Source organism: Penicillium soppii, assembly GCF_028829465.1.
Source record: "Penicillium soppii strain IBT 18220 chromosome Unknown utg000004l, whole genome shotgun sequence".
NCBI classification, from domain to species: Eukaryota; Fungi; Ascomycota; class Eurotiomycetes; order Eurotiales; family Aspergillaceae; genus Penicillium; species Penicillium soppii.
In genome coordinates, this window is record NW_026643234.1 from 4,261,798 (window position 1) to 4,288,238 (window position 26,441).

Sequence of the window (26,441 nt, forward strand, 5' to 3'; positions counted from 1 at the left end):
TGAACGCAACCATCCAGAAAACCCCAGAGTCATATCCAGTCGTTCAAACAGCCACGTCCAGTGCCTGATGTGTTCGCCCGAGTTCCATTGCAACTCTGGCATTTTCGTCGGAGAAGAGTAAAAATACAAGTTTCAGGAAACCAAGCTTAAGCCTGCAAGTAGTCGAATGTGAAGAGAAATGGAATCATGCTCAATGCCTCGTTATAAGATCGGAGTAGACCTCACTCGGGTTCAAAGCTGGCTGTTCCGTTTTGTATGCATCACAGTCTGTGCTTCGGTTCGTTGGAAAGTCGGACCGGGCTCCCCTTCGCTTGCTTCCGTCAAATTGTTCAGACCTATCCCGTGTTCCGCATCATATGCGTGGATCAGCCCTTCTCGATCGCCGTTTCCATTGAAGTATATGCTCGAAGAGCTTCGGCGAGACTGCATTGAGCGCCGTGTTTGGAAGCTTGCCAGGCCATCCGTTGGTACGCCATCTTCGTCAAGCTTGGAGTTGACCATGGAGTGTCCATCTGGATCGTGACGTGAGAGGTTCAGAAGGTACACGCCGGTGAAGATGATGAGGAATCCGCAAAGCAGTGATATTGTATTGACGGCGTCTGTGGTATTGAATCCCTTGAAGAGAATGAAAGAGGCGCACAGGGTCGCGGTTGTGAAGGTAACATAGTAAAGCGGGTTGACGCTGTCGAAGATGTTAGGTTAGCTGTAGACCTTTAAATCCAAGTGAGACCACTTACATCGAGGTAGAGAAAGAGTTCAACGCCTTGTTGAAGTAGTTCATCTGCGTGAGAATGCAGAATCCAGTCACAATGGCGAAGACATAGGTAGACGCATGAACGAATTGATTGTTGCCTCCAATAGTCAGCTTGACCGCAATACCGAAGGCCTTGACAGACATGACGGAAACCGATCCAACGGTGGAGCAAATCGAGATGTAGATGAGCGGGTTTTTCTTGCCATAGACTGGCGCAACCCGATAGATCATCACGGTCGAGAAAATCGCAACCACCAAACAGTAGAACAGGAACCCTGGCTGAACAGCATATCCAAGGATCTCATTGACTGTTTCCACCTGCTTGTCCGGGGAGCATGGAGGACGATGACGACCGAACCCAACAGACACAGCGCACAACCCAGCTTTCCTAACACTCCGAGTATCTCGTTGAGGAAGTACGAACTCAGGACCGCACTGTGACTTGTCAGCTAAGCTTTCGTGCCGTTCAGTTAGGTTGCCTACCCGATCAAAACACTCAACGCACCCAGTGGCGTGACCAGGATCGCCGGCGCAAAGGCATATGCCGCAAAATTGGCAACTTCACCGAGAGCCACTAGATGTCCATTAGCTTCAATTTGGCCGCAAAGTTGAATCTAACTCCGTACATGTCACGATGCCACCCCACCACACAGGACTCTTCAGGTATGAAAATCCTTCTCCCTCAAACCCATGTCGTTCGGAGGCGTGCATCAAGCCCTAGAACATATTAGCGATTGCGCTCCAATATCGATTCCTCTCGCAACGACCAAGTTCCGCCGCAGGTCCTCCAGTTCGCCCGAATCTCGGTTGTTCGCTTGGAAATCTTGAGAGACCAACCTTCTTCGTAATAACAAAACTCGTACCGATCGCCATGGTTGATACAATGGCTAAAATAAGCCCAACATATCTATAGGGGAAAGCGCGCAATGTTAGTGTTGACCGTCCTGTCCTCAGGGCCAATTTGAATGAACGCAAATCTTACTTGTCTGGAAGCATCTTGACACAATATCTGTTCTAGGAGCCGAATGCTCCTATTGTCGAAAGACCTCCAGTGCCGGCAATGAATCGGGAAATGAGCGAGGGACTCGGATGAGCGAAGGAAGGGCGGCTAATGGGTTCCAGCTAAGGACAGCTAACTCGAAGCGAAGGCAAATATCGGATATCAAAAAGAACAGAAAACGAGCCAGCCCGAGATTTCTGCAATGTAGGATGAGTAAGGAAGGGATGGAAGAGCCTAGGTGTGATGAAGGCAGGTGTTTGGTGCCTGCGTGCGGTGGGGTTCCGTTTCAAGCCAGGCCGATCGGGGACGCGTAAGAGCACCGAAGACCATGTTCCGAGGTGTCCTTGAGGTGATTTTTTCATATTTTATTTCAGAGTTGTACTTTTTCTTTTTTTATTAGTTAATTATATAACTAGTTACGTTATTGTTAACCTACCTAGGTACGGGGTAGATCGATATATATTGATTTGTTGATCCGAGCGTAAAATATAGGTGGTCCCATCTTAACATTCTTATACTAGTAGTTATGGAGTACATCTAGTTATAAATTACCCTTGTTGTATTTTGTTCAAACTTATAATATTAGTATCTGCAAGTTTCTGCAAGTCCCTGCAAGTATCAAACGTCCCATGCCATGTATTTAATTCAATTGGACCCTGAAATGTGGCGAAGATCGTCGTTTAATCTCGTCTCGGTCCGAATGCGGCATGTGTTTCTATACTTAGGGCATCCCCAGAGATGTCTCAAATTTGTGGGAAATTGCATGCGAGATAGAACCAAAGTGGATGAAGTTCCATGTCGATATAAAAAGCTTGGTCTAATGTTAGATCCGCCAACCCCGGTGTACTTCTCTGCTGACACCTTTGTGCCCCATAATATAAGCGAACTAGGCAGCACTCAATCTAGATGCAATAAATGAAATGAGATTGCACTAAAAGCAGCAGTATGCAAGCAACTTAGGCTTAAGGCGAATCCATGTACATAGCCTCGGGTGCATGCACAGGGTATTCATAATTAAACCAGGAGCGTAGTTGGTAAAAGGGTTCATATTGATAACCTCGGGAAGTCTACGAACACGTGGACTAACCCATCGCGCCGATACACCGGATCCTATGGAATATGCACTCGAGAAAAATCAACGCAACCCGAGGGGCAACCATCAACACCAAACAAAGATTTTGGCCTAAGACCGAAGTGGTATCTCGAAATCGCAGGGAAAGAGCCGGAAAAACAAAACAAAGCAGAAAACGTGGTAAATGTTGAGCAATTGAGAAATTTGTCGGGCACAACTGGAGTTTCATTCAATCGGCCTGTAATGCGGACGGAAGAAAAGCATGCCACGGAAACCTCTAGGCGTGCGTGGGTTGGGGAGGAAAGGGTCGAACATACCTGTTTTTTTTGGTTAGTTATCAAATGAGATACTTCGTCCACCGATCGAGTTCGTCGCTGGTAAGTATGATTAGTAGGTCGGATGGATGAGTCGGGCGAAACGAGCCATCGAGGGCCAAACTCGCTTGCCACCAGGTATGGGGAGATTGAAGGTGGAGATTCAAAGTGAAGATTGAAAGGGTGAGAGAAATATGGGTTATGAGGACCGGCGACGTTTGGTGTCAAGAGTGGTATTCACAACGTCCCAGTCATCTTCTTCATCGCGGGACCGTTTGGTAGACGCGTTGTCGTGGAATTGGGAGTCTGCGAAGGAGGGATCTGTTGCACCAAGCTCTACCGCCTCCGATCCATCATTATTGGGGTCATATTCGCCAAGCCCATTCACTCCGAACTCGTGATTGTCGTCGGCTTCATTGTCCGCTGCAGCAGGGGCAGCTAATTCTTCCTCGTCGTCACCGTAATCTAAGCCCTCGAAGTGATCACGCTCGGTGTCTTTCTTAGGGGTTTGCATGAGGTCTACGGCGATCCCAAGCAAGTCATCGGCGGGTTCTGGCGTCTGCTCCTTCTCGTCAGAGGCGGTTTGCAATCCGCTGTCGAGCGTCGATGTCGCCTGTCCAAGGATGGTGTGGTTGCCCTCATCTTGCAATGATTGCACGGGGGCTGTCTCATCCCTTGGAGCGGCATCGAGTTCGTTTCTGTCCTCTTTTTCAGAGACGGCAGCCAGATTGTCTGGCTGTTGAGCTTCACCATCATCATTGTCAACTTTGTGGAAAGCTTCTTCATCATCGACAGGACCAAATTCTCCGTCTTCATAGTAATCCTCGGGTCCAAGATCATCATACTCAGGATCCTCTCCATGGGTGTTCTCATTGTTTTGTTTCTCGGTTTCGACAAGCTGGGAGTGCTCATCTGGATTATGCGTTTTGGTGTCAGATTCTCCAGCCAATGAAGCCGTGGCAGTCGACACACTGTTAGGGTCATCGGATTCATATCGCTCTGCATCGTTGTGATCATCAAATTCCTGGGGCTGGTCTAGCTTTTCAAGTTCAGGTTGATCTGCGTGTACCGGCTCGGCAGCAGCGTCGTCATCCGGGCCAGGTTCCTCTCTGTCCACATCTTCTGGCTGAGCCTCATTTGTGTTTTGTGCCTGCGTTGGGGACGGATTGGATGGTAGCTGCTCAGCTTCAAGATGATCCTCAGGGATCGACAAATTCTGCTCAGCCTTGGTGGTGTAGTAAGCTTCGTCCTCATGTTCCTCAGCCTCGTGGTCGTGATCCTCGGAGCCAGGCTCAGCTTCATCGTATTCATCCCATAAATGAAGCTCTGAGAGGGTCTTGCCGTCATTGGCGGCATCAAGAAGATCTGCAATTTCAGCAGGAAAGGCACGCTTGCTGCTCAAGGCAAGGTAAAGGGCATCAGGCTCATTTGCTCCGTCGTTGCGACAAAGTTTGAGGTAGAGATCGACCACCTGGTGTAAAGTAACCTGGGATGTGTGGAAGGAGTCCTGGAAATATCGGTTAGTACTATTGCCAGCGAGACACAATCGGCAAGGGGCTTACCTCGGTCATTTGGATACCAAGAGATTCAATGTCGATGACCAGTACCTCATTGTCTGCAACATTGCCTTGGAGTACCTGGCGCAAAGACTTGAACAGTTTTTCAATACTTTCATACGCAACCTCTTCATCGTGAAGGAAGAAAGTCTCTGCCGAATCTCCCTCAAGGGGAGGGAACAGTGCGATCTCGTTCTCCTGGTAGATGATCTTCACAGGATGAAGGGATTCATGGTGTGCAGGTTCGGTATCACCTGCGATAAGGTGATCCACCTCTGAAGGTTGAGCCGTGCTAGCAGCAACACTGGTATCTTCGGCGACTTTCTCTTGACTGCGTGCGAGGTCTTCGTGGGACAAAACCTTTGCCTCGGAATTGGACACAGAAGGCTGGACTGTCTCGTTAGCCTCTTCATCGGGCTTTTCATCGGGCTCTCCTTTTTCATGATCATTGTTGCTTTTGGTCAAATCAACTGTTGGCAATGGTGGCTCCGCACGATCATCGCCATTATCACCTGTGTTGGACTCGATTTTATTGCTTGGAACATCGCCTTCCAGTACTGGAGCCTGACCCGAGGCAGATTTGAAGTGGTCACTTGAGGTTTCCGGCACTGTTTCAACAGTTTGCGCTACCAAAGCCGGTTCGTCCTCCTTTATAGGGTCGTGGATGTTGTCATTGCTAGGCGACAGTTCGACGCGAAGACTGGGGAGAGCAACGGGAGGGGCGGCGTCTTCAGCCTGATCGCCCTCGGTCATTTCTGCCTCGTATGGTCCTTCTTCGAGTTGCACGTCGATATCATTATCTTCTTCAATGTAGTTGTCGGCGTCAACCATAAAACCTTCCGATGGCTCATCGGCCATATCAGCATCAAAGATCGCGTCGTTGTTCGGTTCCTGTGGCTGGGAAGTGGTCGAGAATTCATCTGCGCCCATCATATCACTGTCCATGTTCGAGACATGGTCCTCCATGAGGTCGATGTCGATATCGAAATCGTCTACCTGCCCAACGTAGGGTGAGGCCATCTCCATTGTATCATCCATAGTGGGGGCTTCCATCGTTGGGTGTGTTAGAGGAAAAGTGGCTGTCATAGCAAGAAACCGCGTAAAAGGCGCTTTGAGGTATCGGAAGTACGTATTAAGGTGTTCAGTGTTGTTCCATGAAAGCGGTTTCAAAGAGAAAATAAGATAAATAGTGTGAAATAAATCCAGAGCGTATGTCTATGAGTCAAAATGAGATTAGAAGATGAACTAAGTCCCGAGAGAGAAGAGGTATGAACGCGTGGTGAATTGATGAAGTGAAGAGAAAGAAAGGTTTCAAGTGTCTTCGGACGACTAAGCGAAGTGTATGCACGGGCCAATCGCCGCCGCCGAAGTGAACAGATGGTAGCTCCCTACCCGCCAACCATCACAAGGAGTACACTTTTCGTACTCCACGCCTCGCTCTCATTCTATCTACTGTCCTGTTCTTTCACTCTTTTTTTACACGCTCTGTGCCTATTTCATCACCATGGTATGTCTTGTACCGAACTAATTCGCGGGGGCACTCAACTGATCAACACACAACAGGTCGTTCTGGCAGCGTCGATATGCACTCGCGGAGGCAAAGCTGTCCTCTCGCGTCAATTCCGGGATATCTCTCGGTCTCGAATCGAAGCTCTACTCGCATCTTTCCCCAAGCTCGCAGATTCGGGAACCCAACACACCACTGTCGAGCAGGACAACGTGCGCTTCGTGTACCAGCCATTGGACGAGTTATACATTGTCCTGATTACCAACCGTCAATCGAACATTCTACAGGACATTGATAGTCTTCATCTGTTCGCGCAAGTGACTACTAGCATCTGCAAGAGCCTGGATGAGCGGGAGATTCTTCGCAATGCATTTGAACTCCTCAGTGCGTTTGATGAGCTGGTGACTTTGGGGTACCGTGAGAACCTCTCTCTATCTCAGATCAAGACCTTCCTGGAAATGGAGAGTCACGAGGAGAGGATCCAGGAGATCATTGAGCGGGTATGTTCTGCGAGAAATCGCGGGGTTTGTTTGTGGCTAACATATATCAATAGAACAAAGAGTTGGAGGCCAGCGAGGAGCGCAAGAGGAAGGCGAAGCAGTTGGAAATGCAGCGCAAAGAGGCCGCTCGTTCAGGTCGGGCCGCGGCTCCCAGAACTCCATCCTACCCTGTTTACACACCCCCAGCGCGCCCGTCTGTTCCCGATACCTACGATTCATACGAGGCCGAGAAGAAGAAGTCATTTGCCAAGTACGTCCTTTTTGTGATTGGCCGTGAAATAATACTGACCGTTCAATCATTAGGCCCATTCCCACTCGTGGCAAGGGTATGCAACTAGGCAAGAAGTCTAAGGCAACCGACATCTACGAGAAGGTTCGCGGTGATATGGGTCCTGAAATTGAAGAGGATATTCCATTGGTGGCTCCGCAAACTTCAACTCCGGTGCAAGATATTCCCTCAGCGCGCCAATCCCTAAATGCAGACCGGGAACCCATTCAACTCACAATTGCCGAAACCATATCAGCCACTCTTACCCGGGAGGGTGCCTTGAAGTCTTTCGAGGTTAAGGGTGACCTGCAGCTTCGTATTTCTGATCCTTCATTCACCAAACTTCGACTCGATTGCCAGGCTGTTCCCACACACGGTGCACAGTTCCGCACCCACCCCAATGTTGACAAAGCTCTCTTCACCAACTCGTCCACGATTCAATTGAAGGACACCACCAAGCGCTTCCCTGCAAATAACTCCATCGGCGTGCTACGCTGGCGTGTTGCTAGCTCGGTTGACAATGCTGATATTCTCCCAATCACATTCACTGTGTGGGTCAACAAGGGCGCCGACTCCACCACTGTCACTGTGGAGTATGAGCTTACCGGCGAAGACAGCCTCCGTGATGTCGTTGTCACTATTCCATACGACACGACAGAACCCGCGGTTTCTAGCTTTGATGCGGTGTACGAGGTCTCTGGCGACAGTCTGGAATGGAATCTGGGTGCGGTGGATGAGTCGAATGCATCTGGCAGCTTTGAGTTTGAGTCGACCGATGCCGACGAGAACGAGTTTTTCCCTATGAGTGTTCGATTCACAAAGACCAAACCATTTGTGGATGTCGATGTCAACAACGTCGCCCTGTTGGACATGGATGGTGAGAGTACTGCATTCTCAAAGGATATCCGCAGTGTTGCGGAGAACTTCCTTATTGAGTAAAATGAGGTTGGACTACAAATGTATAGAGTTTCTAATGATGTCCGGATTGTGGTGTTCTTTAATTGCTTCCAAGATCGTGTTAAGCCAATCTGATTATTGTTCTACTATACTTACACAGTCAGCCTCGTGGGTCACCTGGGCAATATACCAGATAAATAGGGCTGAAAAGCCTGGGCATAATTGAATTCTATAGTCATCCCCACGTAATATTCCTACTATACAGCACATCCAACATTGTAGGATTGTGAATCTCAACGGGAAATCCTCATGATAATTGCCGTGAAGCTTTCCGTGCCTTAAATTCCGTAGCGCATGATTGTCGTCCTTCCAATGAAATCTTGGTATTAGATGCCAACCAGGGACAAAACAGCTTGAGGTTACCGCCACGCACACGTCAGATTGACTTCGAGTCGCAGGTTTGACCCACGAATGAAATGACAACTTCTTCTAGCACCAACAGTGGCTTTATATTGCTTTGCTGAAGATAGCTCGTTGGTTGCAGTGAAAGTTCATGTTGTCCATGTGCAGGTTAGAAACGTTTAGCTTGGGGATTCAATAGAAGCCCGTGGTGACATTGTTGGGTGAATGGAAAGATGAAAAAAAGCTCTTCTCGGTTCTTATATCACGACCCTTGGTCGGTGCATCGGAATCCAAGGCCACTCGGAACCGACAACCGAAAGCTAGCATCTCTACTCACCTACCTAGGTACACGGTGGAGGCAAATAGCGTGATAACCACATGAAGGTGGGTTTGCTCATGGCAACGTTGAGCATTCGCCTCACATCTAATGAGGCAAACTTCTCAAGGACTATTCCCAGTTTGTCGAACGGTGGCTAGTTGTGCGCGTTTACACATTACCATGAACGTCAACGACCGTGGATGTCATCGGGTATCAACCTGACCAGCTTGCAGTTCCCAGCGGTGGTCGAAGCCCGAATCGCTTGCTCGTCCTTCCCCGGTCTATGCTTCTCATGGATCAAATCCTGGGGTCGTTTTATAAATTCCATCGACCTTCTTCTTACCTTGCACCGTGTTCTTGGCCCGATATATATGATATATATCTTTACCTTGCTGATATTGTCATAAATATATCATAGTTGTCACATTGAGGGCTGCACTTCCTGTGAGTAGCTCAAGTCGTGACATTGAGCATTATTGACGTTGGTAGCTTCTTGGTTCTCTAGCTCACAATGAGTAATGTCCATTTTCCCTTGTGGGAGCAACAGAGCCTCTTCAAGTTATCATGTGCTGATGCAGAAACGTGTAATCAGTTAGCAAGTGTGGTTAGTGTGGAATCACTCTGCTAGCAAGTTTTTATCTGACATTGAATACCTAGGAGAACCAAGTATCTCATCAAACAGGTGATTCTGAAGTGGGCACCAAGAAGATGGCTATCCCACGCCTCGCGGAGGGAGCTGAATCTGCGTTCACCTCTCCTGGTAGGTTTCACCGAAGACACGTGCGTCGAGCGTGCGAGTCGTGTCGACAACGGAAAACAAAGTGTACTGGGGACAAGTCTGGCTGCCGCAATTGCCGAGACGCTGGGATTATCTGTTGCTATACAGACGGAAAAAGAGAAAAGTCCAAGCGGTACGTATGGCCAGCTCACTAGGCTTGATGCAAAGGTTGACAATTGAGCCCATAGGCAGTTGGTAAGTCTGTCAGCAAAAGTGCATGCATATGAGGATGTCATTGGGAAGTTGAGCAATCGATTTGGGGTGTCTGATGAGCAATTAGTGAATATTGCACTAGCAGCGGTATGGTCAACATCGGAATAACGAGACGTCGTCTAATATGACCCAGGAATCGGCTCCAGACTTGTCACTCAACTCAAAAGCATGCCTTACAACTAGATTGTGGGATCCAGGTTCTGAGCCACCGCCCTCTCGAGCATTATCTGAGAGTCCCATGGAATTGGGAGACCAGACAGAAGAAGACTTCAACAGGGATGAAACTTCACGGGCAACAGGTTTCATTGGAACAAGCTCCGAGATTACTTGGCTTCAGAAGCTCAGTAAAGTGGTCAACGCCGAATGTGAAGCCTGGCCTGCGCCCTTTTTAAATGGCGATGAAGATAACGGTCTTCCCTCTCCGACCTTAACACCTCGACCAGAGAATACCAGCGATCCATTGGTGGTGGCCTCCAATTATTACCTTGATGATCAGGATATTCCAACAGCAGATCCCTCAGGTATGTTTGGAGTGCCCTCGCGGGAGATGGCAACAAAGCTGCTGAACGCCTATCTGACCTCGGTACATCCTTCGTTCCCAATCATTGGAATCTCCACATTTGTGCCCCAATTCCAGGTCTTTTTCAACCAGCTTTCCCTCAAACCAGGGAACAAATGGCTTGCCATTCTTAACCTCATTTTTGCCATTGCAGCAAGATATGGACAATGGACAAACGCAGATTGGAAAGAGGAAGACGATGATCATCAAATGTACTTTTCCAAGGCGCGAGCTTTGAGCTTGGAAGATCAAATTCTGCATCATCCTGATCTACAGCAGTTGCAAGTTGAAGGACTGACTTCGTTCTATCTAACTGCATTGGGACACATCAATCGGTAAGTTGGTAGATTGTGAATTTCGGAGAAATACTTACAGCTGTTCAGGGCCTGGAAGTTGTCTGGAAGTGCAGTTCGAGGAGCGCTGGCTCTCGGGCTGCACCTACGTAATGTCGGTGTGAGTATACCAGACAGCTCCAAAGAGATTCGCTATCGAGTGTGGTGGTCGCTATACACGTTGGAGTACCTTCTCACTACTATCACGGGACGTCCGTCATGTGTCACGGACAGCTCTTGTACCACACCCATGCCCGTTCCTTTTGATGAAAGTGATTTTCAAAAAGTTGAAGTGACTCGACTGATCACCAATGGACACCACGCCCATTCTGAGCAGATGTCTACAAACAGCCGTGCAGAATCAACTACGGGTTCTGACAACGATGTGTCTACTGAGGCCGAAACGAAAATGAGTCGGGTAGAATATTTGAAGACTCTTCCGCCTTGCACTTCACTTTACTTCCTGCAGCTGGCTTCCTTGACATGTATTTCTAAGCGGATGACTGTGAAGCTTTACAGCCCGGAAGCGCAGCAATCCCCGTGGGCAAGCACAGAGTTTACCATGCAGAGCTTGATGCTTGAGGTTGATTCGTGGTTTATGAATCTTCCTGCGGCATACGACTTTACTTCGACGCAGACATCTCAATGCCCCATCAGTCAAAGAATGGGCCTCGCCTTTCTCTTCTACGGCACCAAGATTGGAATAACCAAGCCATGCCTACGTCATTTGAATCAATCTCTTTCCGAAGATGATAAAACATACGAGTTTTGCAACAAAACTGCTGCAGACTGTGTTGAGGCTGCGTGCCACATGCTCACGCTGTTCCCGGAAACCCCAGACGCAGTACTTCTTTACAAGATGTCACCCTGGTGGTGCACATTACATTACTTGATGCAAGCGGTTACGGTTCTTTTGCTAGAGCTGGCGTTCCGAGCACAACACGTTCCCGAAAAATCCACGATGGTGTACAAGGCCGCAAAGAAAGCCCTAGACTGGCTGTCGACGCTATCAGAAACAAATATGGCGGCGGAAAGAGCCTGGAAACTTTGTGACGGGTTCCTCCACCGCTTGGCACCGTACATTGGTCTCAACGTAAACGATTTCCCCCACAACGAAGAGTCAGATTCACTCTTTGACATCCCTGATACTGCAGACTCCGAGGCTGGCTCTTCGGTCATGCAGCAGGCGTCTGTGCCATTCGACACTTCCGGGGCAATGCCCGCAACAGCAGCGGTCAATGCCATTCCGGTAGAGCTTGATTCGATTACCTGTTCCCCGATGAATCAATCTGATACTCCTTCCGCCATGCAGGGTTCCTACGAGATTGAAGCGCCCGATTTGCTGGATCAATTTATCAAGCAGGAAAAAGACCAAAACTCGTATGACGAGTGCTTCCCTTACGACCCGGCTACTGGTCAAATCACGGGTTCTTTCTTCCCATCCGGTCCTAACTTGGACCTTGATCTGGGGTATTTCTGGGGCGACCCAGTATGTTAAATAAATGAAGACCATATCAGGCGCATTCGAAGAGGGAAAAAATAAGGAAAAATTTGCAAACAAACGAAACGCAGAATCAAATTGAAAACTATCTCTGCAGTTATCTGGATTCGGATTCTTTTCTTCTGTCGCTTCATTTGCATGCCATCAAAAGAAAGTGAAGTCTGCGCCTGTCTACATATAGACACTATAGAGAAAAGTGATTCTTGTTTGTCTGGCTTCTTCACTGCACGATTTACAACCCAAACTATCACCCTTTTTTTGTATCGAAAACATGTACTCCATGCTTATTAGCTTTGGACGTCATAGTGTACGTGCATCATGTCGTGTAACTTAATATAACTCGATACTTCCATTGCTTTCCATCCAAATATGTACATTGTCAACCAATTTCATACTTCTCCCATGTCTCAAAAAGCTTAAGGACGCACGTGCCAGAGATCTAAGTACTGTGGTTATATGCGGAACGCTTCCTTGGATCGAACATGGTGTCGAGACCGGTCTGATGGCGCTAAGTTTTTCTAATACCAGTGGCTGCATCATTATGTCGATCAACCTTCTTTTTGATGAATCTTCTTTTATGGGGCCAGGTCAGGGGTGTGATCATTCTGACATGCCTGCACGACTCAGGCTCAATTATTCTCTGCACTTGGCAATAGAATATGTGCTTCACTTGAATCTAATGGAACACATTCCCACTCGTATTGCAAGTGCGCTTAGCATTTGTGTCAGTGTGGCAAAGTACATGTGTACGACTTGGAATTTTTCCAGTATAACAGCATCTACATAAAGACATAGATACAACGATAACCAATAGCTCAATTCGAGCCCGCTGCACTCCAATCTCTCCTCGCAGCAGTAAACAGTAGTCGACAGAGTTCTTCTTGTGGCGTGGAACGGGTGACTTGGTTTTTCGACGGTGCCGAAGGATAGTACACGGCAGTAACCCTCGCAAAAGAAACATCAGCCATGTGTTTACGGGTCAATAGATCTGCCCATGGGATCCACCTCGATGATGTAGATTCTGAAACAGAATCAGAGGCAGGAGAGATGCCCAGCAGGCCACGATCATCCCAGACAAACTTTTCGACACATTCCAAGGCAGGCATGATTCGACGTCTGATACCACAGCCGGTGTGAGCTTCATCAATTGGATAATCCGGGTATTGTTTAAGAGAAGCAATAATAGCAGTAATGACCAACGATGGGCCTGTAGATTGATCATTGCTTTCGCCAACTGTGTACTCATCTTCGGGAGTTGCGCTGAAATCGGGGTTGATCAACGTCGAGCCAAAGAAGATGGTTTTGGCTCGCATTGAGAAAAATCGGACCATCTGGCCCAGTTGGAAGAGATCACACTGACTGGCGTTATTGAATCCACCTCTGCAGTGAAATTGGCGGGAGTGAAGGAGAGCGGGTGCAGATGTCATGAAGGCTGCGCCTAATGATCTATTGGCTCTGGACGGCTTTGCACTATCATCCTCCATTCCCCCATAGATTCGGAGAAAGTGGGCCTGGAGGTCGGTTATGGTGTTCAAAACACATTGACGCCGATAATAGATTTCCTCTGGACGTGGGCATGGTTTAGTTACTGGTATCTAGTGAAGGAACTAGAATACGCACCTTCTATGCCATTTGGCAGGTACTTCCAACGCAAATCTTCTTCTTCAGGGTCTTCCAGCCCGTTGATCCAAAATCTGGAGCCAACAACTGCCAGGGTATGTGTCATAAGCCTAGAGACTCTCGAATCATCGAGAAACGTGGATATAAAGATGGTCTGGCGGACCCTGTCTTCCCTCATGGAAAGCAGGCCAGCATTAAATCTCGCAAAAAGCGCAGGTTTTGCCTTGCCATAGGCATACCCAATTCTTCGCAAAACATTGCGCACAATGCGGGGAGAGTTGAACGAATCGGCAAGATCGATCATCCTTGCAATAAGCGATGTGGGCTGAACTTTAAGCTCATGCTCAAATACATTTCTTTCGGTCTCTCCAATGGAATCAAGACATAGAATCCGCAAAAAGAGTTCGATGGCATCTTCTCCGCACATGTTGGTAGGGCGGACACTGGGAAGCGTGACTGTTGGTAGCGTATGATGTGAAGCCACGTCTTGGATCTGAGTTTCACTCCAGGATTCCTTTTGAGCATTGAATTGTCTTCCCTCAGAAAATTTTGTAGGGTCCAGTAGTGCTTGAAAATACGGACTGTTCGACGCAAGAAGCTTACTTGCCACCTGCCATTTGTGACTAGTAGTGGCGGCGGAGTCACCAGCAACATATTCGAGAATCAAGTCTCCGTTTGCAGTAATCACTTTGAGGGATGAGGGTGAACTATCCAATTGAGGGCCATTCTGACCAGACTCTTTGTGATAGTCGCCTGGGCCCATGACTGTTCAGTTCCCAAGGTCACCGACCCGGACTCTCTAGGGATATAATGAAGATCACAAGACTGTCTCGGTTAACAGGAAGCATTGGAAGAAAACAAATGTGAAGGGGTTATGTCCAAAAAGCAGATTTGAGTATTGTCATGATAGAAGAATTGTGCAATCTCAAATGATGTCCACGGGTGGTTTGAAGATGCTGCTTAGTGGGTCAAGCGCGAGCAGCCCTGGATGGTCAATTCTTGGAAATCGACCATGAAATAGATCTCAAGCTTCAATTGATTCTGATCAGCTACAATGATAGTAGGGTCTAAGATCCAAGACAACCATAACAATCAATCATCACAGATTCCAGTGTCTTCATTGTTAACGATGGGTCGGGCCTTCGGAATTTCATGACTAATCATCCACGGGCGGCCATCCAGGGATCTTATATATCATGGACTATAGCTGAACGGAAATCTTATATTTTTCTTTACCTTCAGTTATTAGAGTATATTGCTGTTAAACAAAAGTCCATAGGATACAAAATCAGCAGGTGATTTCCAAGGTTCCCAGATGATTTCTATTGATATATGCAATGAGTTGATGCAAGTTGGCTTCTTCAAGCAATAGGCAAGCCGCACGAGGGGGTAAAATCAGAAAAAAACTAATTTTAAATTCAAAGTCCAAGAAGAGTGCATTAAAGCTGGTTGGCAGAGCAAGATGCGCTAGTTGATATGAAATTATGCAATCAAGATCGCTGGGATATGCATGATATTGGGTCCCACCGGGGTTGGTTCTCTTGAACCGTTGCCTTCACGCTCTTGTCGGTTCTTTTCTCTTAAATCAACGGCTTTCTTCGTGATATGATAAAGATATTGCACAGAGTATGGAGTGCCAAGCTCAGAGGGCTCAACCCCATCAGGCTTGAAGTTGGGATCAAGCTCAAAGCCGAAACCCAGACCAGGTGGTACAAGAGAGATAACACCAAGGGATCTTCGGTGCTCACTGACATAAGGCGAGGTAGCGAGTTTTGCACAATCCATCCCTTCTTGGACGTTTCCACTGCCATCAAGCAATGCCAGTTCGAAGATATCGTTTCCTCGATAATTGACATAGAAGGGCTCACTTGTTCCGAAACCGATGACAAAGTCGGAGTTGGCACATGCAGCAACTATCGTACTTTGGCGATACTCGGGTGTGAAAGCAGTCTCAATAGCACTGGGTAGACAGAGTGCGATGCCACGGGCCAGTAGCGGTACGGCTGGAACACCGTCATCTATATCCATTTGCGCATCTGAAATCACAGACTCGGTGGTGAAGGAAATGGTTGATGATTTGCGTAATGCTGATCCCATATTGTTCGGACTGAATTCTTTCCAGCCGTGGGTTGATTCATCGGAAGGTGCTGTGACTTCCACGTCCTCTCCCGACGAGTAATTATTATTCTCTGCGGATATCTCCGTTTGGATTGTCTTTGCGGTTGTCGCAACTGTCTCACGAGCAGCCAGTCGTAACGTAGGGATCAATACATCCTTTTCTTGCTGATCAATCGGAGCTGCAGGAGCCCAAGATAGGGCTAAATTGGACCATGTTGCCGTCTTCAGCGGGCCACTGGTGTACGTCTTCTTGATCAAGTCCGCCAACGCCTGTCGTGATTCCAATGGTGCGTCCGCTCTGCCCATAAAATTGATAAACGAGTTTAAAACTTTGCTTGATTCCCATAGCAAGAATCTATGTTTTTTGGATAAATGCTGGAGTTCTTGGACTGTATCGCTGGACCAGTCGTCGATGCAATCTGCTGCAATTTCTAGCATGGCGATGTGGGGGCCGAGCTCTGCGGCCAGCCGCAGGATTGAAGCCGAATCACTATGATTGTGGGAGATGTAGCCGACGACGGGTTGTCCATAGGGGAGACCCTTTTTTGTTTTCGCTAATGTCTGTAGGTAGGCTAAGACGGGGTTCTCAGGGGACCAGTCCGTGGTCAACATGGTGGATATGGTAGAGGAATACGTAGAAACAAGATGAAAAGGAGAAAAGGTCTAAGCCGAGAAACAAGAAAGGAAGAGGGGCTGAATATCCACCAGCCAGTGTGATGTCTTCAAATGTACTCCGTACGTATGTAATCTTTCTTAAAGTGGAATTGACCGTGCAGAGATAAAATGATAAATAACCAATAGTCCAGCTTTCCCGTACGAAATTCTTTGTCCGCAGGATTGCACTATACAGCGCACTAAACCTTCGGTGGAGACAATACCCCGAGAGAGCATAGTCAGTAAGAAAGATAGATTTGCCTTTGACATCACACAATAATCTCGGAAGAGGATCATGTCACAAATTGAGATATATTCCAGGGTCCGACTACCTGATCTTCGAGAATACAAGTAGCAAAGGTACACAACTACTTGGAAGATCAGGGGAAGTTGATTGCGAGGAACAGTTTAGGGGGTAAGAAATTGTTTAGTCAGTTCAAACCAATCCTGGCATAGCCTATGTAATGACCGCACTAAGGAGTTGGTTGTGATTTCGATTTACTCAAATTTGGGGGATTATGTCAGCAATATCATAGTACTAACCACCTATGTACATAGGCTATCAAAGAGATTTCCAGTCTTAATAACCATTATATATAGAGCAAAAAAGATTTTGATTAGCTGGTTAATCCCTTTAGAAATTTACAATTAATGGTTTGATCTTTTTCTTTCGATTTGTGGCCTGATTCACTTGTTATACAATATACCTAGGTACTATTATTTGATCGAAATTTTGCCGGAGCGACGCGGGATCTCTGATTGGTTTTTTGGTGTCACGCCACGCCCCTGACTTAATTATTTTATTGTTATCGCCCCCTCGGCCACTTTTCAACATCGCCTTTGCAAGATCTTCCAACAGTCCAACTCGACACCTTTGAACTGATTCTTCTTCTGCGAATATGCCTGGGAGGGTTCTGCCAACAATCAGCTCGGCCGCGGTTCAATCTCACAATACCGCTAAGTCGTGCTACATTACTTTGGGCAACAGCGTTTACGATGTCACCGATTTCCTTGGTGATCACCCGGGCGGTGGTGATCTGATCTTGGATTATGCAGGCAAGGATGTGACGGATATCCTAAAGGACGAAATCTCGCACGAACACTCTGATGCTGCCTACGAAATTCTCGAAGAATACCACATTGGCTTTGTCGGTGCCGCTGCGCCCCAAAAGACCACGACCACCGTTATTGAGACTGTGACTGAGACCGAGGACGGTCCCATCTATACAAGCACCGGAATGTCGCGCGCGGAGGACTTGTCAATCGATACAGATCATTCTCAAGACTACAAGACCCACAAGTTCCTGGACCTGAACAAGCCACTTTTGATGCAACTGTGGAACAGCAACTTCTCTAAGGAGTTTTATCTCGAGCAAATCCATCGGCCTCGTCACTATAAGGGAGGAGAATCTGCCCCTCTGTTCGGCAATTTCCTCGAGCCTCTCAGCAAGACCTCGTGGTATGTCGTGCCAAGTATCTGGCTGCCTCCCGTTGCATATGGAACCATGGTCGGAGCTGCTGGACTGGGCAGCTCATCGGCGGCTGCTGCCTACTTCGTTGGCGGCGTTTGCCTATGGACCCTGATCGAGTATCTGATGCACCGATTCCTCTTCCACATCGATAACTGGCTTCCTGATAACCGTGTTGGCCTGACGCTTCACTTTTTGCTCCACGGAATTCACCATTACCTTCCCATGGACAAGTACCGTCTTGTCATGCCCCCAACTCTATTTGTAGTCCTGGCTGCTCCATTCTGGAAACTCGCACACGCAGTCTTTGCCTACAACTGGTATGCAGCTGTCTCGGTGTTTTGCGGCGGAGTGTTTGGGTACATCTGCTATGATCTCACCCATTATTTCCTTCACCACCGCAAGTAAGTAATTTCTTTTCTCCGGCCTGAATGTCCCCGACTAACATTTCTTCAGTCTTCCCTCCTACTACAAGGATCTCAAGAAGTATCACCTCCAGCACCATTTCGCAGATTTCGAAAATGGATTCGGCGTGACCAGTCGGTTCTGGGACCGAGTTTTCGGTACTGAGTTGGTGACCCCTGCCCCCAAGGGCGGGAAGGCTCAGTGAGCATAAACATGCATTATCATTGGGCGCTCACTGGCTCAAGTCATGATCTTACGTCGAGTACGATTGAGATAAGTTCTCAGTACTCTGTTATTACATGGAACTGTGGAGTTATGGTTTGTTCTATCTTCATGTACAATATGGAGACTGTCATGTCTTTTCCGATGATTATTTGATCACTGGATCGCTGTGATGAAGTCCTTTCTTATTCATTCAAGTATCACTTATCAGTGTGTATGACTGTTAATCATAATTTGACAAAAAATAATGTCTTAAGATATGTAATCTGTTTGTTTTGAACGTTTTTTTCTAGACAAACCGCCTGTGTTAGAATCAAGTCTACATAACTACATAGAAACAATTAACATTAAATGGCTTGAAGCAGAGTTGTTGAAAAACATGTCCAGACTGCTCGCCAGTTCTAGGTTGAAAATAAAGCAACTAATAAGGAAACAATAACACACAGGAACAAGCAGTCGAGGTTTTTAATGGGGTGCGCAGCTATCACAGCATGGCTACCGTATGTACTTGTATGTATATGTACTGTACAGTCGTGGCAGCTACCTACCAATCAGAGAGCAGGAAATGTCGAATTATGTCTCCTGGGGGCGGTGAGCCCAAACCGCCACTCTTCGATAATCCGATTTTTGCCAAGTCACGTGCGATATAAACACACCGCCTTCTGCACCATGGGATCATCTTTCTCTGATCTCCTCTCAATTGCTATTGCGCGCACGAGCAACTTCATCAACAGCACGAATTCTTGGTTCTTGACATCCCACGTCAACCTTAACTTTCAATACCACAAGGGTATCAATGCCAACATCTTTAAATCTTGCGCGTGTCCTGATCTTTCAACAGTGATCCTCCCCCACGCATTGCTCAATCGCATCGCCCACTATGTCCGGACTCGACGTGGAGGCTCTTCTTGAGTCCACTGCGGCTGCCCCTACCGAGGCCTCCGTCAAGTCGGATGACCGTGATGACCGCGCACGTACCGACCCCGACCATCGTGACCATTCCCATGACAGACGCCGTCGCAGCCATGACCGCCGCCGCCCCGATCGGGACGTGGACGCCGACGAAGAAATGAAAAGCCCACGCAGCGAGCATGGAAGTGCTAACGGTAGTCAGAGAAGTCGAAAGCGGAGCCGCAGCCGCGAATCTGACCGTCGCCGTCGTCGTGATGACTACCGCTCCAACGGTGATTTCTATCGTGGCGGAGGTCGTGCTCGCTCCCGCTCCCGCTCACCTTATGATGACCGTCACTACCGCCCTGGACGCCGTGACCGTGATGATGATCGCCGCCCTCGCCGTGGCCGTGACGAACGCCGTGCCACCCCTAACCGTCGCGAGAGCAAATCTCCTGAACTTAACGAGGATGAGCGTGATCGTCGAACTATTTTCGTGCAGCAGCTCGCCGCTCGTCTCAGAACTAAAGATTTGATGCAATTCTTTGAAAAGGCCGGCCCCGTTAAGGAGGCTCAGATCGTCAAGGACCGTGTTAGTGGACGCTCCAAAGGGTATGCATTCTCTACTTCTCTACTCCGTTCAAATGCACTTGCTAATGCTTTTCAGTGTCGGTTACGTTGAATTTAGGAACGAGGAGGCCGTTCAGGCCGCGATTCAGCTCACCGGACAGCAGCTTCTGGGCATTCCCATCATCGCGCAATTGACCGAAGCGGAAAAGAACCGCCAGGCACGTAACCCCGAGGCCAGTTCCAGCAGTCAGAACGCGGCGCCATTCCACAGGCTTTACGTTGGTAATGTTCACTTCAGCATCACTGAGAGCGATCTTCAGAATGTCTTCGAGCCCTTTGGCGAGTTGGAATTTGTCCAGTTGCAAAAGGATGAAACTGGAAGAAGCAAAGGATACGCATTTGTGCAGTATGTCAACACGTCTCAACATATTTCTCCATATTTCTCCATACTGACTCTCCCAGGTTCCGCGACCCTAACCAAGCCCGTGACGCTCTGGAGAAGATGAACGGATTTGAACTTGCAGGACGCGCTATTCGAGTTGGTCTTGGCAATGATAAGTTCACCCCCGAGTCGAACCCGAGCCGTGTTCCAGGACCCTCATCTTCGAGCCAACAGAATTTCCAGGGATCTTCATTCTCCGGTCAGGGAGGCCGCGGCGTTCAGGCCGGAGGTTCCAACAACTTTGACCGCGCTGGCGGCAGGGAAACTGAAAAGGGCGGCGGTGCCAGTGCCCTTGACGATACCGATGTTGCCGGTGTGAACTTCAACAATTACTCTAGGGACGCGTTGATGCGTAAACTCGCTCGTACAGATGACCCCCAACCCTCGGTCGACGACCAGCAGAAGATGCTCCGACCCAAGACCGAATCTAAGCCTCTTCCCGTCAATGTCAACATGGCCAGTCGTTGTGTTATGCTGCGCAATATGTTTGATCCCTCTGAGTGAGTCTCCCTCTGAGGTTTAAAATTTGAGTTCCAAAGTTTGAGAAAACAATTACTAATTTTTGACAGGGAAACTGGCGAGGCCTGGATCAAAGAATTGGAGGACGACGTCCGCGGAGAGTGCGAGCAGAAATATGGCCACGTTGTTCACATCTCGCTAGATCCCAATTCCCAAGGAGACATCTACCTGAAGTTTGACCGTGTCCAGGGCGGCGAAAACGCTATCAAGGGCCTCAACGGCCGTTTCTTCGGCGGCAAACAGATCACAGCCCAACCCGTCGTGGATGCCGTTTACAGCAGCCTGTTCTCCCGGACCAAGGCCATCTAACTCACCATTTCTGAGTGTGGGTCCCTTTCATGACCCCCATCATGACATCTAACGTCACGTTTTTTTCTGAAAGCAGATTCCCTTGACTTCTCCCGTGGTATCTCTGGACGATTCTGCTCCCAGTAGGTGTCAATTTGACAGCGTATTTCCCCCATTTTTTGGTCACACCCGTGGACCCCTGGTACCTGGAGTTACTTTTTTTTAACAGCGTGGTCTAGCTGCACATTATTTGCACTAGTTTTCTCAATGGAACTCTTCGAAATTATACAGTAGCACATGGTAAATTGTACATTATATGTGTGCGTATATTCAATTGCGTTTACTCGTTCTGTTTGCTTGCCTTCCTAATGGCATGCGGTTGCAGTACTAATACCTAGGGTGTGCACAATTGGTACAACTGGTGTTTCCTGCAAGGACTTTATACGTTCCTTCTTTGCCTATAGATGGATCAGCTTAGTTCTGTAATCTGCTACTCGGCTTCGCGTAAATTGATAGCAGACTCATTCTCTACCCTGGCCAGTGACGCGTTTGGTGTCTTTGTTGCTTCGGGCACTCAGAAGTTGTGGAAAAGGGATTTGGATGATTGAGGAAATGTTTAGTCTGGGTACTTGGCACTTGATATGGAAGAGTTCCGGATAATCTGATTTTTTTAAACAGCGTAGTGTGGTTGCGCATAAATCACACAAGTCTTGTCAGTTGAATCTTTGCGACTCCTTACCAGTAAATGTAGAACTATATGTACGTTGTATGCATGTAGTAGTAGCGGACCTAAGAATATGCCGACCCAAGTGTTCTTATCTGCCGACGCTCGGGCCAGTGATCCCCCCACGCAATCTTTCAACCCTTTCTTCCACTACTTCTCTGCTCTGTACTTCAATGGACCAATGACTCTCCTTTCAGCGAGGCGAGTAACAAGCCGGGTCTGGACCTTGGCCCCTAGTTACAGTATTTATCACACTCCCTTATGAAGTTCACTAGCTAATCTGCAAAGGCTTCGCTCTTCAGGCTCGAAACTACGTAACTCATCTACCCGGCCAGCCGACAGGCAAGAAGGAACCGCAGTTCCGCGATTACTTCGTCTCACATTTACCCTCTTCCTCGCTCCATCCGGACCCCCGCGGTCCGACCTCACCGTTCCATAAACTCCCTCGATCTGAATCTACACCACATACGGGAGCTACGTCACAATCCCCAGCTTCGTTCCAAGCTTTGATAGACCGCGAGACAACGGTAGTCAGGATTCCACTTCGCAGCGCGAAACACCATTTCGGCGCCGTCACTGCTCGTGGCACCCGGCCTTCAAATGAAGATACGTACCAGGCTGGCGTCATTGACATCCCGGCCTTTGCGAAGCGCCCTCCAGCTTCGCTAACGATCAAGCGGCTATATAAACAGGACCCTCTAGCTAAATACAGCGAATCGCGAGGGGCAGAAACGGCTAGTGGGGATCCGCAGGTCTTCTACTTTGGTGTTTTTGACGGTCATGGCGGAACCGAGTGCAGTTCCTTTTTGAGGGACTATCTTCACGAGTACATTCAGAACGCGGCATTGGATATCGACCTGCAATCCAGCCTCCGACCTGGCGCCGAGGTTCCTCCTACCACCAGTGAACTGCCAGTGATGCAAGAAGGCGACCGACGCAGAATCGGCGATTTAGAGAAATACCTTGTACAGAACTGGAGACGGATCGTCGGAGGATACTTCAAAAGATTCAAGCCGCCACATTTCGCCTACCATGGGACCGAGTCCACCGACCCAACTATTGCAAACCATGTTTCTATCGAAGAAGTCCTGGAATATGCTTTTCTCCGTGCAGATTTGGACTTTGTCAAAGCCCAAGCAGCCAAGCAAGACGATGACGTGGTACAAGCTGAGCGACCTTTGAACGAAGATGAAATCTTCCACAGACCTAGCATGACGCGATCCCCCCAGATTGGCGGACGTGCCCGCTTCAAGGGTGGTAGCACTGCAAGTGTCGCGATGATCTCAACCCCAACCCCAACTCCCTTCTGGCACCCAATGGCCCCATCAAGTCTTCTAGTCGCTCACGTCGGCGACACCCGAATGCTTCTATGTTCAACTGAAACAGGCGAAGCCATCCCTGTGACCTCAAACCACCACCCCTCCTCTCCAATCGAGGCTAGCCGACTCCGGCGGTACGCCGCAACGTTCGTCACGGACTCTTTCGGCGAAGAGCGCATGAGCGGACTAGCCAATACCCGTGCCTTCGGCGATGTCCACTCGAAACGCATTGGTGTCTCCGCTGAACCGGAGCTCAAGCGCATAGAGCTGGGACCCGCGGAGTTCTCGTTCCTAGTCATGGTCTCCGACGGTATCAGTGGCACCCTCCTTGACCAGGAGGTCGTTGATATCGTCAAAGAGTCCAAGACTCCTGAGCAGGGAGCCCGGGATGTGGTCAATTTCTCGACCGAGGTTACCAAGGAAGGTGACAATGCTACATGTCTCGTCATTCGGCTTGGTGGTTGGGAGCGTCGTCTTGAAGGCGGTGTTGGGAGTTTGGGAACTAAGGAGTCTCGCGAGTGGCGCCGGCAGGATGCCACTGATCCGCGCAGGTCACGGACATGAAGGGTTCCTGTAAAGTTTGGTTGTGTTGTATATATTTTTTCTCTTCGGCTTTCGCTGATTGCATATAATCATTGGTGTCCATAAGCAATAAACATTATTTTGCATTGATTGGGACTTGTTCTCTTTGATATCGATATTTACGATTGGAGATTTGTGGATAAGTGAGGTGACATGATGTCGAAGCAGCTACAGAGCACTCCTGATTGGCCGTGATTGCTTCATATGAGTTGGGCTTCGATCAAGTGGCTACTGACAGTAAAAAAAGAATTTATACATCATGGTATCTATCTCTAAACTTACAACAAGGTCCATGTTTCTCAATCATACACAAACCACCCTAGTGCTTTATGATAGCTCTGTTTTGAATATCCTGTCTGTGTAGTGGACTGCGTGGGGAAAGCTTCCAAGGTTCCGAGTAATCCGCCAGGGACAAGGGACACATTCCTTAATCTCCTGTTTTGTACGGAGTATCTCTCACTCTCTTTTTTCTTCACTCTTTTTCACCTTTTTCTTCTCTCTTGTTCGTTTTGTTCGTTTCAGATTTTCAAGAGTTTGAAAGTTGATCAAACAACGCTTATCACCTTATCGGATCTACACTCTGAACTTTTCCAAGGTTCTCCTTATTGCCCAACGTGTCTCCATCCTTATCCCGGTCCATTATCTGCGCTGACATCGTACGTGTCTCTTGGCTTTGTTCTTTCCGATCCGGGCTGACGGCTATCCTTCAGTAAGATCGAGCATCCGGCTACATTCCTTTCCGGACTCCGAACCTATACAAAAAGCCCCCGTTCGTTCTCAAAGTATCCATTCACATCACAATGAGCGCACGTACACGACGACAAAAGGCCGCTCTCGCCGAAGAAAGCGAGGACTCACCTAATGGAAATGGCGCCGTGTTAACACCCTCAAAGCGCTCCCCCTCCAAGAAGAGAGCTAGGTCCGCTGTGCGGGAAGAGGCCAAGGAGAACATCTTCCTTTTCACTCCTAATCTCATCGGTATGATAGATTCATGATTATAGAGCTTTGCCCGCCATCGGCCATCAAATCTGACTCGATTTCAGGATACACCCGAGTCTTCTTGACCTTCGCCTCCCTATACTACATGCCCCTCCACCCTCGAACCTGCTCCTTCCTTTACACGATATCTTGTCTGCTGGACGGGCTGGACGGTTATGCAGCTCGCTACTTCAATCAATCCACCACCTTTGGTGCGGTGCTGGACATGGTCACTGACCGCTGCACAACTGCGTGTCTCCTTGTATTCCTCAGCTCCGCCTGGCCCCGTTGGTCCATCGTCTTCCAGGCTTTGATTAGTCTCGACATGGCCAGTCACTACATGCACATGTACGCGACCTTGAGCATGGGCGGATCCAGTCAGAGCCACAAGAAGGTTGATAAAAGCCGTAGCTGGATCATGTACCAGTACTACACCAATAAGGTAAACACCGTCCGTCTGTATGTCCCGACTTGTTATTAACATCTCTAGGCCGTTTTGTTCGTCTGCTGTGCCCTCAACGAGGCCTTCTTTATTGGCCTATACCTATTGTCATTCTCTTCGCCGATTCTGTCTCCCTCGCTCCTGCAGCCCGTCTCCGATGGATCATCCGCTCAGCCCGGAAGCCCGGCACACCCCGAGCCAGCCAGCCTCTTCGCCAGCCCCTGGAGCGCCGGTGCCCTCGAAATGGCGCGTGCCAACAAGCTTGAGAGCACCTGGCCATGGATCATCACCGGCATCTCATTCCCCGTCATGGCCTTCAAGCAGTTCGTCAACGTTGTCCAGATGGTGAATGCTAGCAAGTGGCTCGCCGAGGGTGACCTGAAGGCTCGCCAAGCCAACCGTAAGAAGTAAAGGATAGCTATGATGGCATGATGCAGCCAGCACATGCTTCACCCTTCCTTCCTGCTTGTCATGCATGTCTTTGGAGCTACGGTCTGTTTTTAGGGATATAAGCGGACAGCTCTCGGAGCTGTTGCTTTGTCCCTAGGGGAATGGTTGGTCTGGTTGATAGATCCTATTCATAAGCATCTTGGATAGGGATGTAGGTATTTTGGTGACCTGGCATGGTCTGGTTTTTGGGACCTTGTACAGTACACACATGGGTCGTGTTTCTTTTGCTTCTTTTCTCTCTTTGCCTTCCCTTTCTTCTCTTCCGTCCGCTTTTCTCTTTCCTTTGGGCTGTTTGTCTTCAGCCTTTTCCTTCGATATTGTCTTTGTAGTCATTGCTTCTGCCGGTTTTTCCTCATCATTAACGCCGTTATACATCATTTAATGCATTTCTCTTGTATCTTCCACACTAGCGAACATTGACTTGAAATCCTCAATGGTATTTGCATCGTCTCATCCTGAATATATTCCCATTAGCATTGACTTGCAACGGCAAGTCATTGTTGATAATCCCAAGAAAGCATCCTTCTAAGCTCCAGATCAACAGGTATTAATGAATCAAACCAATCAAATTTCTTCGACTCCGTCGAAGAACCTCACACAGAAGAAAGCCCATACAAAAGAACATGGTAGTGTAAGTCCTAGATGTCGTACAGACCGTAAATAAGCGGTGCCGATAATTGCATTTATGTCATCGGCGCCGATTTCGGAGCTAGCGGGGTCGAATTCACCCGCCCGCCGTCTTTATAAGTCTGAAGCTCTCCTGGACACCAATTGAG

General features: G+C 48.4%; 10 protein-coding genes across 10 annotated transcripts; 6 read left to right on the forward strand and 4 right to left on the reverse strand.

The window, feature by feature from the left end:
- Positions 1-231: 231 nt before the first annotated feature.
- Positions 232-1,627, reverse strand: N7529_005028 (DUF803 domain membrane protein; the record flags this gene model as incomplete). Its single annotated transcript, XM_057240555.1, has 6 exons — positions 232-682; positions 738-1,062; positions 1,122-1,189; positions 1,238-1,328; positions 1,381-1,471; positions 1,592-1,627. The coding sequence occupies 6 exons, from the start codon at positions 1,625-1,627 to the stop codon at positions 232-234; spliced, it is 1,062 nt and encodes a 353-aa protein (XP_057099850.1).
- A 1,712-nt stretch (positions 1,628-3,339) lies between these two features.
- N7529_005029 (uncharacterized protein) lies at positions 3,340-5,911 on the reverse strand (the record flags this gene model as incomplete). The annotated part of the gene is made up of 2 exons (XM_057240556.1): positions 3,340-4,647; positions 4,703-5,911. Coding segments are annotated over 2 exons (2,517 nt in total), but the record flags the coding sequence as incomplete, so codon positions are not given.
- Positions 5,912-6,200: 289 nt separating this feature from the next.
- On the forward strand, positions 6,201-7,910 carry N7529_005030 (coatomer subunit delta; the record flags this gene model as incomplete). The annotated part of the gene is made up of 4 exons (XM_057240557.1): positions 6,201-6,203; positions 6,260-6,703; positions 6,757-6,953; positions 7,007-7,910. 4 exons carry the CDS (start codon positions 6,201-6,203, stop codon positions 7,908-7,910), a joined length of 1,548 nt encoding a protein of 515 aa, XP_057099852.1.
- A 1,190-nt stretch (positions 7,911-9,100) lies between these two features.
- N7529_005031 (CeGAL family transcription factor) lies at positions 9,101-11,969 on the forward strand (the record flags this gene model as incomplete). Its single annotated transcript, XM_057240558.1, has 6 exons — positions 9,101-9,193; positions 9,247-9,349; positions 9,476-9,500; positions 9,556-9,667; positions 9,714-10,474; positions 10,523-11,969. 6 exons carry the CDS (start codon positions 9,101-9,103, stop codon positions 11,967-11,969), a joined length of 2,541 nt encoding a protein of 846 aa, XP_057099853.1.
- An 818-nt stretch (positions 11,970-12,787) lies between these two features.
- On the reverse strand, positions 12,788-14,355 carry N7529_005032 (uncharacterized protein; the record flags this gene model as incomplete). Its single annotated transcript, XM_057240559.1, has 2 exons — positions 12,788-13,560; positions 13,593-14,355. The coding sequence occupies 2 exons, from the start codon at positions 14,353-14,355 to the stop codon at positions 12,788-12,790; spliced, it is 1,536 nt and encodes a 511-aa protein (XP_057099854.1).
- A 719-nt stretch (positions 14,356-15,074) lies between these two features.
- N7529_005033 (uncharacterized protein) lies at positions 15,075-16,322 on the reverse strand (the record flags this gene model as incomplete). Its single annotated transcript, XM_057240560.1, has 1 exon — positions 15,075-16,322. The coding sequence occupies one exon, from the start codon at positions 16,320-16,322 to the stop codon at positions 15,075-15,077; it is 1,248 nt and encodes a 415-aa protein (XP_057099855.1).
- Positions 16,323-17,263: 941 nt separating this feature from the next.
- Positions 17,264-18,443, forward strand: N7529_005034 (fatty acid alpha-hydroxylase; the record flags this gene model as incomplete). The annotated part of the gene is made up of 2 exons (XM_057240561.1): positions 17,264-18,237; positions 18,290-18,443. 2 exons carry the CDS (start codon positions 17,264-17,266, stop codon positions 18,441-18,443), a joined length of 1,128 nt encoding a protein of 375 aa, XP_057099856.1.
- An 897-nt stretch (positions 18,444-19,340) lies between these two features.
- N7529_005035 (putative RNA splicing factor (Pad-1)) lies at positions 19,341-21,191 on the forward strand (the record flags this gene model as incomplete). The annotated part of the gene is made up of 4 exons (XM_057240562.1): positions 19,341-19,963; positions 20,019-20,327; positions 20,384-20,863; positions 20,933-21,191. 4 exons carry the CDS (start codon positions 19,341-19,343, stop codon positions 21,189-21,191), a joined length of 1,671 nt encoding a protein of 556 aa, XP_057099857.1.
- An 884-nt stretch (positions 21,192-22,075) lies between these two features.
- ptcA (type 2C protein phosphatase PTC6) lies at positions 22,076-23,777 on the forward strand (the record flags this gene model as incomplete). The annotated part of the gene is made up of 2 exons (XM_057240563.1): positions 22,076-22,136; positions 22,183-23,777. 2 exons carry the CDS (start codon positions 22,076-22,078, stop codon positions 23,775-23,777), a joined length of 1,656 nt encoding a protein of 551 aa, XP_057099858.1.
- An 818-nt stretch (positions 23,778-24,595) lies between these two features.
- N7529_005037 (CDP-diacylglycerol--inositol 3-phosphatidyltransferase) lies at positions 24,596-25,626 on the forward strand (the record flags this gene model as incomplete). The annotated part of the gene is made up of 3 exons (XM_057240564.1): positions 24,596-24,773; positions 24,839-25,215; positions 25,264-25,626. The coding sequence occupies 3 exons, from the start codon at positions 24,596-24,598 to the stop codon at positions 25,624-25,626; spliced, it is 918 nt and encodes a 305-aa protein (XP_057099859.1).
- Between the last annotated feature and the right edge of the window lie 815 nt (positions 25,627-26,441).